This window comes from Malania oleifera, chromosome 8 (assembly GCF_029873635.1).
Source record: "Malania oleifera isolate guangnan ecotype guangnan chromosome 8, ASM2987363v1, whole genome shotgun sequence".
Lineage (NCBI taxonomy): Eukaryota > Viridiplantae > Streptophyta > Magnoliopsida > Santalales > Ximeniaceae > Malania > Malania oleifera.
The window spans coordinates 36782255-36798182 of record NC_080424.1 but is presented as its reverse complement, the minus strand read 5'-3'; the positions used below and the strand labels follow the sequence as shown (position 1 = coordinate 36798182).

The 15928-nt window shown below is 38.3% G+C and overlaps 1 protein-coding gene across 2 annotated transcripts in view; it reads right to left on the bottom strand.

The window, feature by feature from the left end:
- LOC131161488 (uncharacterized) overlaps positions 1 to 15928 on the bottom strand; it is an 88826-nt gene that overhangs the window by 37182 nt on the left and 35716 nt on the right. For both annotated transcript variants that reach the window (XM_058117287.1, XM_058117288.1), the window contains exons 7-8: positions 8865 to 9073; positions 8580 to 8688 (exon numbers count right to left, since the gene is read on the bottom strand). In XM_058117287.1, coding sequence (XP_057973270.1) covers positions 8580 to 8688; positions 8865 to 9073 — 318 coding nt within the window. The remainder of the gene's footprint in view (positions 1 to 8579; positions 8689 to 8864; positions 9074 to 15928) is intronic.

The window sequence follows — 15928 nt, the reverse complement described above, 5'->3', positions numbered from 1 at the left end:
TACCTTGGATCTATTATGCAAGTTGAAGGATAAATTAAAGATGATGCAATGCATAGAGTTAAAGCAGGTTCGGTAAAATGGAGAAGTGCTTCAAGTGTGCTTTGTGATCGTGGAATACCCTTAAAATTAAAAGGGAAGTTTTATAGGACGGCTATAAGGCCAGCTATGCTATCTGGATCAAAATGTTAAACTACGAAGAAACAAAATATCCAAAAAGTAAAAGTTATCGAGATGAGAATGCTTGGATGGATGAGTGGTATAACACCAAAAGATAAATTAAGGAATGAATAGATTCGCAGTAAGTTAGGTGTAGCTCCTATAGAAGATAAGGGAGGGACGACTCAGATAATATGGACACTTTCAACGTAAGCCACATAGTGTGCCCGTGAGAAAAAGTGAGTTAGTTACTTTGGAGGGCAGTAGAAAGGGTAGTGGTAGACCAAAAATAACATGGAAGGAGATAGTAAGGATTTAATAGCCTTGAATCTGTCAAAAGAAATGGCCATGATCACATAAATTAGTAGAAAAGGATTCATATAGCCGACCCCACCTAGTGGGACTTGAGGCTTGGTTTTAATGTTGTTGTATCACTATATTCCAACATAAACCCTCCAAGGACCAAAACGTGATCTCATTCCAAATTCCTAGATTTTTTGAAAAATAATCTAATAAAAAATTAGAAAATAACCCAATATTAAACAACGTCAAAGAATAATCCAAGGACAAATCCTAGTCCATGTGCAAGTTGAGCACCCAATTTCAACTCGGTATGAGAGCCTTGGGTCAACCATGATGTTCCCATTTTCATCAACAAAGAGGATAAGCCTCCTAGTCTCACATCACCTTTGACTTTAGAAGTCCTTTGGGAAGGGAAGTCTTACTCTTTAGCATTCTAGAAATTTGTGGTTACTGAGGTAGATAAGTGTTGGATGGTGGAACGTGTTTTATTTTCTTTAGGTGGCCCTGTCACCCTTGTACCTGTTAGGTTGTCCAGATTCCTTTGTATTTTTTGTCTTTATTTAGGATTCCACAAGGAGTGACACAAAAGTTTAGAGGATTATAAGAGATTTTCATCAAGGGAGGAGGGATCATTTGGTCAGACAAGTAGTTGTATGTAAGTTGGAGGAGACGGGGGGGTTGGTTCTCAATAATTTGATGTCTAAAAACATTTTTCTTTTGGGCAGATGGTTGTGGTTATTTTTTTGGCAGTAAACACCCTTTTGCACAAAGTCCAAAGTTTACTTTTCTAGTGAATGGATGGATGCTAGCTTGGGTCTCTGTCTCAGATGTTCCTCTAAGAGTCCTTGGATTCTTTTTGCAAAGTTTAAATTAAGAAGAAGTAATTGTATTCAATTTTGGGAGGATGTTTGGGTAGGAGATTTTGCATTGTTGCATTCTTCGCTCATCTGTACCATCTAATCTTCATAATGATGTGATTTCCTTTTAATTCCATACAGAAACTCCTTTTCTGAGGATTTAAAATTTTATAAAGAAATAGGTTTCTTCTCTGCTGGTAGGAGAGATGGTGGGAAATGGGTTTTGGACCCTTCAAGGGGACTACTCATGCATGTCCTTTTTCCGCTCATCGGTGCATATGGGAGGCTAAAGTCCCTTCTAAGATAAAACCATTTGCTTCGTGGGTGGCCGATCAAAGAGTAAAGACAATCAGCAGTAAAGTAGGAGGCCTTCTAAAACTTTGTCTCCAAAGGTATGTTTTCAGTGTAGGGGTAGTTCAGAGAATGTTATCCATTTGTTTCAGCAGTGCTTTGCTTGGGATCAGTGGAGTAGACTATTTGGAGTTCTTGGCGAAGTTTGGGTGTCTGAATTTATTTTGTTGGTTTAGGGAAGGAAAATGATGTTGGAAGGCTGTCAAGGTGTGACTTTGTTGCTGTTTATAGGAATTTGATTGGAATGGAGATCTTGAATCTTTACGGGCAAGAGATTCTCTCAAGATTGACTATCAAGATTGTCAAGCAACATGTCATTGAAAATCCAATCTTCACAATCTTCTGTGCCTGGAGATGGAGGAGAATGCAAAAAATACTTGGACTTCTCTTTCACCTTAACATACACACAAACTGCCTAAGATCACAATAGGTAGTTGGAGGATCCAACCAATTTGACAGTTGTGCTCTGTATGTAAACAGTATCAATCAAAGCTCTCTCTACAATAAGCTCACGCCAGTATCAGGAATGAACAACACAGCAACAATGCGATATCAGGCAGTACACACAAGCACAGAGCAGAACTTCAAAACTTATAAGAAGGCTGCTCTGACATGGAACATAAGTCGCAATATCCTACAAGGAATCACTTGATCCTGCAGAAGTGCGCAGACCACACCAAGCACCACAGGCACTTGATAAACAACCAGACAACACAGCAGCTACAGGTATGATGGCTGGCAGCAACTAGAACTGAGCTCTGGCAAGAACAGGAAACAAAGTCATTGAACACCAATTAAAACCACCAGCAACTGATACAAGATTGCAGGCAATCAATTACACAAAAAGACAGCATCATCATGCCACAACCAACCAGTGAGCAGCAATACAGCAACAGTAGTATACCAGACACAGAATCACTTCACGTTACCAAATCACCATGAACACACAGCATCCTACCAAGGAAGCGGCATAGCAAAGCCAAGATGAAAAGTGTCCCTATATGACTCAAACCAACCAAAATATCACATTGGAGAGCTGATTAGTGAAAGATAAGAAAGAAAACAAAAAACCGGTGCCGAAAAACAACTCAGTTAAATCAGATCTAGAGAAAACGCTCTGATATCATGATGGAAAGTTAGAGATGGAGAGAAGAATACATGAATAGAAGAAAAGAAAAAATGGAGAAGCAAGCTAGTGAAAGGAGGCAACAGTTTCCGGGAGCCTTACATTCAGCTCCAAGTCTGCCCTCTTATATTTTTTGACAATAAAAGAAAGTATATTAGATAGGGAAAAAGAAGGTACATCATGCGGGGACAAGGAGTCCCAAAAAAAAAAAAAAAAAACAAAAACAAACAAACAAAAAAAAAAAAACATAAAAATATAAGACAAAAAACCTAAAAACAGAATATCACAACATGAAACTAGACAAAATTAACCAAGGAAACCCCTTTTCAGACCGTTTCCATCCTAATTTAGCGAGCTCTTCAAATTTGCTAATTCCCTTTAACCCTTCAATTTAAGAATTTTGCCACCATCCAAGTGAACTTCATTTCCTCCAATATCACTCAACTTTAAATCCAACTTATCCAAAAGATCATGAACTTCTAAATCCTCCTTGGAATTTCCACCACCAGAGTAGGCAATATTTCATCCCTACACTGTAAATTGTTCGCAAAGCCATCATTTTCAAAAATAGACACTCCCTTCAAACCTTCCAACAGGTCCTACTTCACTGCGAGATTCAGAAATGTACCTATATCGTTTTCGAATCTCATCCAACAACAACCCCTGACCACAGTTATATTCACTAAAATCATCACTTCCTGAATCTGAAAAAATTCTCCCATTTCTTTACCTTTCTTCCTTTTCTTTCCCCATTGCTACACTCAACCTCCTTTACAAGAGAGTCTTCCACTTTACTAAGTTCTTCTTTAGAATCTCTCCTTAAAAACTTCGTCCCTGTCACACCAGAATTTTCTCTCATCTTCAAAAACCTTCCTCATCTCAGCACCCATGCAAGCTGCCTTCTGATGAGCATACACCTTACTACCTTCAAATATGTCAAGAGTTCAGAAACAAGGTATCATCAATCTTCCCCATAACAGCTCCTGGTCTTTTACATCTTGCCGCCACACCTTTTGAATTCTGTTCCAGGCTAATTATGTTTTTAACTCCACTGTCTAATTCTAACTCCAAACTATTAATATTCTGGGTATGTTCCAGAGTTCGTCCAGCCCTGATTCGAATTTGGAGTGCTGGAGACTGGGAGCGAGGCTAGCATCCTCCATCCCACTGCTTGTTTCCTGAGCTCTAAGGACTGAAATCCAGGTCTTCCCATTCTTGACATCTCGCACTGACCTGGTTCTCCATTTCCCCAACCAGCATCCTGACTCTTGCCATTAGCCTTCTGTATGGATCCCAAAGAATGAGGTCCTCCCTTAGACTCCTCAGTAGAGCCCAACGCATTTTTACCTAAGCCTTGGGCTTGCTCAAGTAAATGGCCCAGTTCATATAAAAAAGAGATACCTTTCCTTTCAATCAGTTGAGCCAGGTCCAATACTAGAAACATACCTCCTAGCCCATTCCTCTTTGCATCTTCTCCCCCACCCCCCATATGCAGCCCTAGCAACCTCTAAGAAGAGCATACCCCCCCCCCCCCTCCCCGCGGGAGAACTCTAGCTTCCTTCTCAAAACATTCCAATTGGTTAGTGATGACTGCTGTCTTCAAAAGCCCAAAGTTCTTTGTCTAAACCGCACCACCACACTTACAACACCTCTCTTCCCTTTCGGACACCATACCTCAATGTCGAAGTAGAACTTGACACTTGTGACCCTCACCTTCAACTATATTGCCTTCCAGCACCAACTCCACAATCTGATGCATCAATGACCATCTGCAACTACACCACCAAAATCTTTCCGTAACTCCTTAGCTAGCTCGCAAAAAACATACACAAAGCTTCACCATCTATCTCCCTTTGTGCTGCCAAGAATGAACACAAAATCTCTTACGTTTCCATCCCAACCCTAACTCTAGAAACCTTCCTACCTCCGTTCACCTGATCGACAACCAGTAATTTGTAATACCATTGAAAATGCTCCGAAAACCCCTCTCCATCTAACCAAAATCCGACAGCCCATCAACTAAACACGATATAGACTCTTACGATAACCTTAATCATTATTGCGAATGGCTTTGTTCTCGACCACAAGCAAAGATGAGATCCCCTTGTCCTTGTACAAACCCAGATCAAAGGATTTTCCTTTTATCTATATCGCTTAGTCATCATAGCCTGCACCAGGCTTGATAGCACCATACGCACGAGAGGGGGAGAAGTTATGTTTTGCGAGAGGGATAGAAAGAGAAGGAGAGAGCAAGTTCTGTTCCTCTCTTATATATTAACAATAAAAACTTGAAAGACAAAAATACCCCTACTTACACCACATAATTACTAAGATAGCCTAGCCATTCTAACAAATTTAGATTCCATTTCAGCCCTAATTCTCCAAACCAAGTGCTACATAATGATGTAATGTGTAGAGTTGATGAAGAAATTTTCCAAACATGTACAACTGTATAACAGCACTAAATTTTATTTTTTTTTAATAACAAAAGAAAGTACATTAGATAGAAATAAAAGAAGGTACAATGTGCGGGGTCAAGGAGTGCACCATACAAAAAGAAGAAAACAAAAAAATAAAAAAATAAAAATAAAAGAAAGCAAAAAATACACAAGATCTGAAGACAAAACTAAACAAAATTAAACAAAAAAACCCCCCTTTCAAAGCTTTTCCATCGTAATTTACCGAACTCTTCAAATTTGCCCATTCCCCACCTTTCACCTTTTGGCTCTTGCCACCATCCAAACGCACTTCATTTCCTCTAATATCACTCAGCTTTAAATCCATTTAATCCAGAAGATTTTGAGCATCTAACTCCTCCGTCAAAATTTCCTCCATTGGTGTAGGCAAAATTTCATCCTTATGCTGAAACTTACCCACCAACCCATCATTATCAAAAATGGAAACTCCCTTCATAGCTTCCAACAAGGGTGGATGAACATAAGCTAAATCCTCTATTCCTTTGCAAGAATCAGAAACATACCCATATTGTTCTCAAATCTCATCCTACAACAACCTCTCACAACAATCAAAATCGCTATTGACATCACTTTCTGAATCTGAAAAAGCCCCCATTTCTTTACCTCTTCATCTTTTTAGTCACATTAGAACCTCCAACATTCTTATTAATGTGGGCTACTTACACAATACTGAACTCTCCTATAGAATCTCTCCTTCATAACTTTGTCATTGACTCACCAGAATTTTTTCTCTTATCTTCAAATATCACCTTCATTTCAGCACCCAAACAAGCTGGCTTTTGAAAAAACCTTATTACCTTCAAATTATTTATCAGTATGAAGACAGCAATCATTATATTTCTCCCCCAGCTCCGGCTTCTTTTTTATTCTTTTTCATTCCATCTTCAAAACTAAGTGTAATTTTATCACCAATATTTTGATTTGAATCTAATCATCTAGCATCCAGAGCTTCCTCCAACTCTTGGTCAGCTCTATTCATATTTCTAATACCTGAGGCTAAATAATATTTCTATTAACCGGGGGCTGAATAAAAATTCCGTTACCAAAGGGTATATCTTCCTCGTACCCAAGATGTAGGAGCGATATTTTGGGCCTGTCCATTATCTGCAAACAACATGGCAGTACTTGGGTCCCCAATTTCGGAATCATCACTAACAAACTTTTGTGGGAAACCCAGATGAGGAGAGCTTCCCTTTGAATTCAAACTGAAGCTCGAATCAACCTTTCCTAAACATTGGGCCCATTCAAATAATTGGCCCAATTTAGTAAAAAATAAAATACCTCCTTTTTCAATTACCTGGCCCAGATCCAAAATGAGAAGCATGCAACCTAGCACAATTCTCTTCACTGCCTAACGCAACCCTAGCTGCCTTTCAGATCATCTCTGCTCCATCAGGAACTCTAGCTTCCTTCTCGCTCCTATCAATCGAATCCGACCAATTCGTGATGGCCCTAGGTTCATTCAGCTTAGCTACAACTCATCTCCACCACAGCAACACAACTCTTGTTTCCCAACCTTCAGACCCTGCTTTACAAAATGGACTTGACTACCACAGCCATCACCTTCACGATTTTTTCCTTCCAACATCACTCGACTCCATGATCTGTGTTGTGAAGAGTCATCTGCACCTGCATTCCCAATAATGCTTACAAAAATCCTCAGCTGTCTCACAGAAAACACTCATAAAGCTTCACCAACCACCGTCTTCTCACCCCTAGGAATAAAAAATAAAATTCTTCCCTTTCCTCCCCAACCCTAAATCCAAATACTTACCCACCTTTATCCATCTAATTGACATCAAGAGCCTTGTGATACCAAATTGAACAGATTGAAGCGCATGCGACTGAAGATGGATATGCCATCAGTGAACCAAGACAAAGCATCTCTGGAAAAACCTAACCCACCTGTTACAAGAGACATTGTTCTCGATCACAAGCAAGGACGTGATCTCCCCAACCTTATCTAATTGCAGATCGAGAGATTTACCTTTGATCTGGGTCAATTGTTTCAACATCGACTACTGCAAGAAATTCCATAGCAACCAATGCACAAAGGGGATAAAGGACATTTCGCAAGAGGGAGAGAGAGAAAAAGCAAAACATTTTTATTCCAGAATTGTCCATGTAATTTTTGTAGAACACTGCTAAAATTAAAATTAAAATTTTGCAGATCTACTATAAGACCAGCTATGCTATATTGATCAAAATGTGTTGAACAGCTATGAAGCAATATATCAAAAAAGTAGAAATTGAACACATTTTTAGTAAGCTTACTGTAGCCCCTGCACAACATAAGAAAAGGGCAATTAATATGGTTCGGTCACTTGCAATGTAGGACCGGCAAGGAGGAGCTAGTTGATGCTAGTAGTAGGAGGGGGGGGGGGGCTATTCGACCAATTAGGGTTAGTTGCTTTGTGATCATAGAATGCCACTAAAATTTTAAAAAAGGAGATATTTATAGGTTAGTTATAGGACTGGAAATGTTGAGCATCAAAGAATTAACATACAAAAAAGGTAAAAGTTGCATAAATGAGGATGCTAAGATGGAGCAGTATATCTCTAAAAGATAATTAAGGCATGAACTCATCCATAGTAAGCTTAAGTGGAGCACTTGAGGCAATTAAGATCATTTGGGCACTTGCAACCTTGGCCAAATAACAGACCTGTGAGGAAGGGTCATTTGTTATTGGCAGAATGAGGGGGAAGGTATACCTAGAATAATGGCACGCACACACGCATGGATGGCCATGCGTGCACACATGCGCCATGCGCACATGGACCAAACTCTAAATATTTGACAGCACTCTATCCTTTGGAGGATGTTGCCTTATAACGTGTGGAATGGAGGAAAGGGATTCACATAGTCAAACCCAACTGGTGTGACTTAAAACTTCTTCTCCTTGTTGTTACTGTAGGGATATTCTGTCCACCAAAATGATTTGCGCTACTTATACATTATTAATAGCTCCAAAACTTCTTGAATTATAACAAATCTAAAATTTTTCTCTTTAGTTCATCCAAAAGGCATAAACATACACTTAACCAAATTTATTTTATTCCCAACCAACAAAATAATTTCAAGTGACTCTAAATTCCAAAATTCTCAGTGGAACACAGTTCATCATTTTTTGTATTTGCTGCTATCCAGAGGGCTCTGTACATTGGATGAAAAAAAAATCTGCCATTTCAACAGCAGTTAGGAAACCCTTTTCATCACTTGCAACAATAGAACAAATTGGAATGATAAAACATCAAGGAGCAGAAACATGAGATATAGTCATGAGGAGATTGAGGAGTTTGCATACTAACCAGGGAAGCCACATATTATATCAGTTGCAATCTGCATCCCTGGTACAAGTTCAGTCAATGTATCCACCACAGCCCTGAACTCACTCACAGTGTATTCCCGGTTCATGGTCTGAGATAATAGCAACAACAATTAAGTCAACACTATTAAATTCAGGGTTGCTATTACAACCTCTGCTTATAATTTGATTATCAAGAAAAAAAAGAGCAATATTATCACCAAGGAAACAAAAAATGTTCCAGCTTCTGAGAAAAAAGAACAGACAATTATGCAATATTGGCACTTACACTCAATACAGAGTCACTTCCAGATTGGACTGGTACATGTAGAAAGGAGTATACACAAGGGTGACGCAGAACTTCTGCTATCTCTTTTAAGTGCTCGAGAATGAAGGGTGGATTAGTCATACCAATACGAAGCATTGTGCTTCCATCAGGGGGAAGTTCAGCAACAATAGCATTCAATAAAATTGGAAGATTTACCCCAATGTCACGGCCTGCAGCGTTTCCAAAGCCAAATTTGTAAAACTAAACATAATTCAGGCAACTTGTTGTCTTCTTCTTTTTGTACATTTTAAGCAATTTTTTTCAGAAACTATTAAATTAGTTTCATTGTGTTTTTCTGCACAATAAAAGAAGATATATTAAGAAAGATAAGAACACAACTGGAAGAGGACAATGAATCCTCAATACAGAACAATAAAGAAAGAAAACTAAAACAAAATCAAAGCAAAAATACGACAAAGGCTATCTAAAAATCTACAGAAACCCCTTTTCAAACCCTTCCCATCATAATTAATAGAACACTTAAAGTTGGCTTATTGCCATTTCGCTTCTTAGTGTTACTTTTACCAGCATCCATGTGGGTCTCTTTGCCTATTGGCTCGGACAACCACAAACCCATTATGGTCAACAGCAGTAGTCCTATATTCTCCTCATCAGATTGCCCCACAAAAGAAGTAGGATGAGCAAAATACCAGGCTCGATCAGGTCCTCCACTTGCTTCTCTCCTTATCCTGTCCAACATCCTCAAAGATAAGAACACCCTCTAAACCATCCACCAGAGGTGGATGCACATAAGAGTTATCATCCAAAAACCTGAGGAATCTGACAGACATGCAATACAAGCCTCAAGGCCAGATGAAAATGCTTGGCATTTTCAGGACTTTTGGGCAATCTATTTTGGTTATTATTTTTAGGAAATTTCTTATTGTTGCAGCATTTTTATAATAGGACTTTATAAGCTAATAACCTAGTAGATTACCTAAGGCATTTATGGTTATACAGGGTCATTCTTGATTTGAAGATTTTACATTTATGTGTAGTTTAATTTTTAGGGATTCACTATTATTTTTCATTAGCTGGAATTTGATATTAATTCCTAGAAATTGTTTACTTATTTAGTATTGGAAGAAGGCCTATATAAAGGCTTGTTGTGTAACCATGACGAGGCAAATTGAAATATTGAGCATGCAGCCATAATGGAGTTTTATCTTCATTATTCACACACTCTCCTAATTTCCTATTTATTTTCCTCTTATTTTCTCCCATTTTCCTGTGTCCTTATCTTGTGCCAATTGGTCCTGCATCAATTTGGTATCAGGCCCTCATCTCGATCCTTTCTTGCTACCATCATCAAACAATCAACCACCACCAGCAGCCCAACCATCAGACAACCATAAGTCAAGTCTTACCAATCACAGCTAAAACGCTGGCCCATTGTATTCACACCTGCAGCAACCAACCAAAGCACCCAACAAGCAGATCTTCCTCGCCAGGAAAAAAAATTCCCAAATCAATCACTAGAATCTCCTTTACCTTCAATTGTGGGCCACGACCAGAGCACCATCTGAGTTAGCTTGCTGAATTTTATTTGAAAGAACAAAAGAAACTTCAACAGTCTATATGGATGGTACCAAACTGAGTGCTTTCATGTGCTTGTGCTCCTTGAAGAGCCCACCTGTGACTGCTGCAAGCTGCTATTTGATTGACAAGAAGTTTCTCATTTATCAGATATTATTATATCTTTCTCAATATGCCAAATCAACCAAGCTCTTAAAGAACTCATTTTTGGGTTGATTAAGTAAAAGGGCTGAGATATATGCTTTAGTTATAGTATTATCATTCTTTCATATATGTCTTTATATATTATATCAATTTGTCCATGGACAGTGTGTCCAAGTTGTTGCTTGGCTCGTTTAAGCCGCTTGTGGCTAGTTAGCCCGATTGGGTTGTATACCATAAGAGTTTGTATTTGTCTTGTAGCTTTAGTGTACACACTGATTTTTGGGCAAAGTTGTCAGACTGCACTTCACACAAATGTTTGTAATGACAAATCTCAAGTTTTCACTCAGGGAATGGACATAGGTTAAGTTGACCAAACCACTACAAATCTTGGCATGTTTTTGTGATTGTTTGCTAGCTCAGATGAATGTTTATTTACTTCTGTGCACTAAATTTTCTTGATAATTGATTATTTTAATTATTAAGGAGAAGTTTTAATCACTCAATTCAACCCCCCCCCACCTTGGGTGCCACTAACCAAACCAACACACTTCAATTTTCTAAAGACATAAAAGCCAATCCTTTTCTCAGAAAAAAAGTTATGATTCCTATACCTTGAGGACCTAAATTTTAATCTACCATAAACCTATAAAACCCAACCTAATTAACCAAAGAATTAGAAACAAGGGTTATAGAAAGTAGCACAGGAGAGAGAAAAATAAAATAAAATAAAGAGAAAGGAATATCATACAAAAGAGAATGGCTCCCCAACCATACAAAACATACCGCCCAAACCGGCAGTACTCCTCAATAAATATTCATAAGGACAGATAATCCTAAACAAATAAAACAACAGCAAAAGACACTAACCACCCTGAGTTTTGGCAAAAAGATAAAGACCTCCCTTGAGGTTTTAAAAAAACCATTTGACATTTGATTTCTTGGACTCGTATACCCCATCTGTCAATTTACCTTCAAGCATCCACGTAAAATTCAAAAACTATTTGGCATAACAATGGCTAAAAATTCAACCCAATCATGGAGCTTACACTTTTTTGTAAGTCATTACACATTTATTTCTTTTCGGATATTTGAAAGGAATTCATCCCCAGTGATTGAGCTTGCACTTTTTTGTTTCTTTTGTGTGTGTGTGTGTGTGTGTGTGTGGGTGGGACCGTGAGGGGGGGGAGTGTTCACACTGTTTTCTGGATATTTGAATAGTATTTATGCCATTTTCATGTGAGTCAAGGACAAAATTACAAAATATTCAACATATTGAAAAAAATTTAACCGGCCACTTGACTAAAAACAGCGGAGCAATATAAATATCCTAGAAATCAAATGTCAAAAGAGGTCCATGGAATTTTCTAAACCTAAAGGGAGTTATAGGAGTTCAGCATCCTTTGCCTATAAAACAATGGCCAACACATACAAAAATTCTTGCTATTCCAAAGAATCCAAACACATTCCAAACACCCTTTCTCAAAATTGGCTTGCACATAAATATCGCATGAATATCACCAACCCCAACTTGGTACAAGCAAAGTAGACACATTCTTCTTCAAAACAGCATTACTCACAAAATTATAGTCAACTTCAATGTGCTTAGTTCTCTCAGGATTGCCTATTATGTAGATAGAAATCTAATTATCAAAAAACATACTCACAAGCTTTGTCACCAGATATCCCATCTCTAACAAAAGTGACTTCAACAAATTAATTCACTAACAAGGTGGGCCACAACTCTGTATTTTGCTTTATCACTAGACCATACAATTGTAATTTATTACCTACAAGGTTAGTAACAACATTACTACTGCTAGATGTACAATGCCCATCCAATGTTCACTAGAATGTCCTAATCTCCACTAAACTCCTCAGTGCCTAACAATATCAAACCTCCTATTACAATTGTTCACTAGTTCTTTACCAAGATGGCTTTCGAGATACCAACAGACCCTACACACAGCATCCGCTTGGAATTTTCCATAAACTAACTTTAGCCACCCTCAGAGCGAAGCATATGTCCAGTCTAGTTAGACTCAAAAGAACATGTTTTCCAATCAATTTCCTGCCCGATGCTTGCTTTAAAATCTGGTACATCATCATCGGATAACAGTATAATTGAGTCCACAGAGGTACCAATTTGTGTAGCTCCCAACATATCAATTCCATCTAGCAAGTCTAGCGTATGCTTTTGTTGAGACAAGAATAATCCATTGTTACTCCTAACAACTTCAATACCAAGAAACACTGAAAGATGCCCAATTCCTTGCTTTGGAACTGCTTCCAAAGTCCACTTCACAGTGTATGCCTCGGAAGCGACTTCCCATTATAAGGATATCATCAACATAAACCACCAAAAGCACTACATGTTTCCTTCTCTAACAAACACAAACTTATCAAAATAGTGTTGTATAAACACAAAAAAGGAACTACTGTACTAAAATCATCAAATCAAGCACAAGGATATACTTAAGCCCACAAATGGCCTTATGCAACTCACATACTTTACCACTTTCGCCCAAGAAACATACCCTAAGTCTGCTCCATACACACTTCTTCCAGGTCCATACAAGAAAGCATTCTTAATCATCTAACTGATATAAAAGCTAAGAAAATTAAACCCAAACATTCATCCGAGCCAGAAGAGTGAGTCCCAAAATAATCAACACCATACATATGGGATACCCTTTGGCCTCCAACTAGGCTTTTACTTGTTCAAGGGAACCATCAAAATTACTCTGTACAACCAATGACACTTAACTAATTCCTTACCAAGAGGAGGAGATATAGTAACTCCCATGTCTGTTAAGAAGTCAAGGCCTCCAAGGCAACATAAACGAACGATGGTGTACAGTAACATAATTAGTAATAGGAAAAGTAACTGAGGACTTTTAAGTACCAAGTGGTACCTTTCTAGTGAGCAATAGAAAAATTCAGGTCTAAATGAGTTGGATCTTCAAAACAAGAATCTAGTCGAGTAAAGGATTGAAGACGAGGTTGAACAGCTGTAATGTTAGTTCCTTTCTTAAAACACTTGCAACAGTTGATACCAACAACAGATTGATCTAAAGAATATTCAGCACTAGAAAAATAAGTTTTCTTCTAAGAAGGGCCACATCTACTCCAACATAGTATATGCAAGTTTGATGATCATGACAACTATAGCCTTTATGAGTCCAAGAATGTCCAACAAAACACGTTTAAGATGAGGGTGTTGAAGCATGATATACATTGCTGGCCCAACCTAACAGCTTAAGCTATTAGGTAAAGTAGTAATCTAACATGGTATCAAAGCTGGTTACCAGAAGGTCCTAGGTTCTAGTCTAGTTGCCAGCTTTTATTGTGTGGTGTTTAAAACATTATTATATTCCCTAAATAGGTGCTATCTATCGTGTTTATCATTCCATGTGCTATTGGGCTGCACGTGCGGGGGAGTGTTAAAGCTTGATAAACATTGTTGGCCCACAACCTAACAGCTTAAGCTTATAGGTAAAGCAGTAATCTAATATAAGGGACAACTTGTCTCGACCAATGTGTTAAACATGCATAAGTCCCCAACATAACGCAATAGGAAACATTGAACAATCAAGAAACACAATAGAGAAGGGAACCCTCCTTTTCATTACACTGAAAGGTTTCCTATTAATAAAAACCAGCCTGTACAGCAGCAGTCAGAAGGTTTTACAAACATGCGGTTTTACGAACATGCATGTGAAAAGGTAAGGACCATACTAAAGAAAAAGGTTGTCCCCAGCCCACAAGGCTCCCCACTTTGTGAGTGTAATGGGAGGGTCATCACAGTGTACGCAGCCTTACCCCTGCTTTTATGCAGAGAGGCTGTTTGAAAGGACCATGCTATGTTATGTAAATGCCTGTTGTCCCTTCCAACTTCGTTCTGTTGAGTATAAAACACAAGAAATCTCAGTAATGATTCCTTTATCTTTTAATCTGATTTTGAACAAATTCAAGAGCATTATCAACCCAAATTGATTCTTTATTTCACTTTAGAAGGAACAAATGTGTCAAGAAACAAAGATACATATTCTTTAATAAATCTAACTCATACGATAGGATCATCCCCCCAAAAAAAATGGCCCAAGGTGGACTTTTGACCCTACAAGGAATCAAATATCCAAATGAATAAGAGAAAATGAGGACTCAAAACAAAACAAGACTCGCTCCTATCGAAAGAACTACCATGTTTCCATGGCACTCTTGATGCTCTAGATGAGACAACTTTGAAAAACTGGAAAGAGTTGCTGTAATATTGGAAGAGATGGATGCCCAAGTTAAGCATGCCACTGGTCCAAAGAAACAACATGAGAGGGGAATGAAAACAGCATACAAGAGAAACTGGAAGTCTGGAACTACCCCCACCTCCATTAAAGTAATACAGACCATGCGTCACAAGCCCTCCATCAATCTTTTACTATCCTGGAGATCCACGATTACACAATGAGAGGCAGAAAACCACAGGGCACTTAAGAGACTTTACAATTGTCTCGGATAACAAATTCAAGAAAAAGTTGGTCATGTACACTACAAATAAGAAAAGAATAGATTTTAAAAAAGAGAAAAAAAGAACCAAAAGAATGAGATAGAAAAAATATATTGACAACCAAAAACATGAGAAACTGATCCATAAACAAAATAACTTTTGAGCATTGAATAGGTTTTAAGGACTGAAATAGATCAGGTCTACGTGGCATGTGGGATGGAGCACCAAAATTAATAATCCAAGGATGAGATGACAAAGAGGCTAGAAGCCCCACCAGGTAATTGCAGTAGCACTTGTGCAGTAGAACGCTGCTTTTGGACTGGATGTTATGCACTTCCCAAGACAGTGGATGATGCACTCAACCCCCACACCCCAGATCTAAACAAGATATTAATTTATACAGGCCATACTTCTCAAACCATCCACAAATTCTTTTTCCTTTGTTGGAGATCCTGGATAACACAACGAGAAGAGTAATGTTACTGGGCAATTAGGAGACTTTGTTAAATGGATCAAACAACAAATTCAAGAAAAATTTGGGCATACACAATACAATAAAGGAGATGTAAACAAAAAGAGAGTACCTCCACAACCAGAATTGAGTAACCGACCCGTAAACAAAAGAAACTTTTGAACATTGAGTAAGTTTTAAGGACTGAAATAGGATCAGGTCTATTCAGCATGTGAGAAGAGGCACCAAAATTTATAATCAAAGAATGAGATAGCAAAGATGTTAGAATCCCAGCTATGCAGCCACAGTAGCACTTGGACTGTAGGTGCTTGCTGTGGAATTGATGTTGTTATAGTCCTCTTGAGACAGTAAGGTTGCATACCGTAAGGTTGC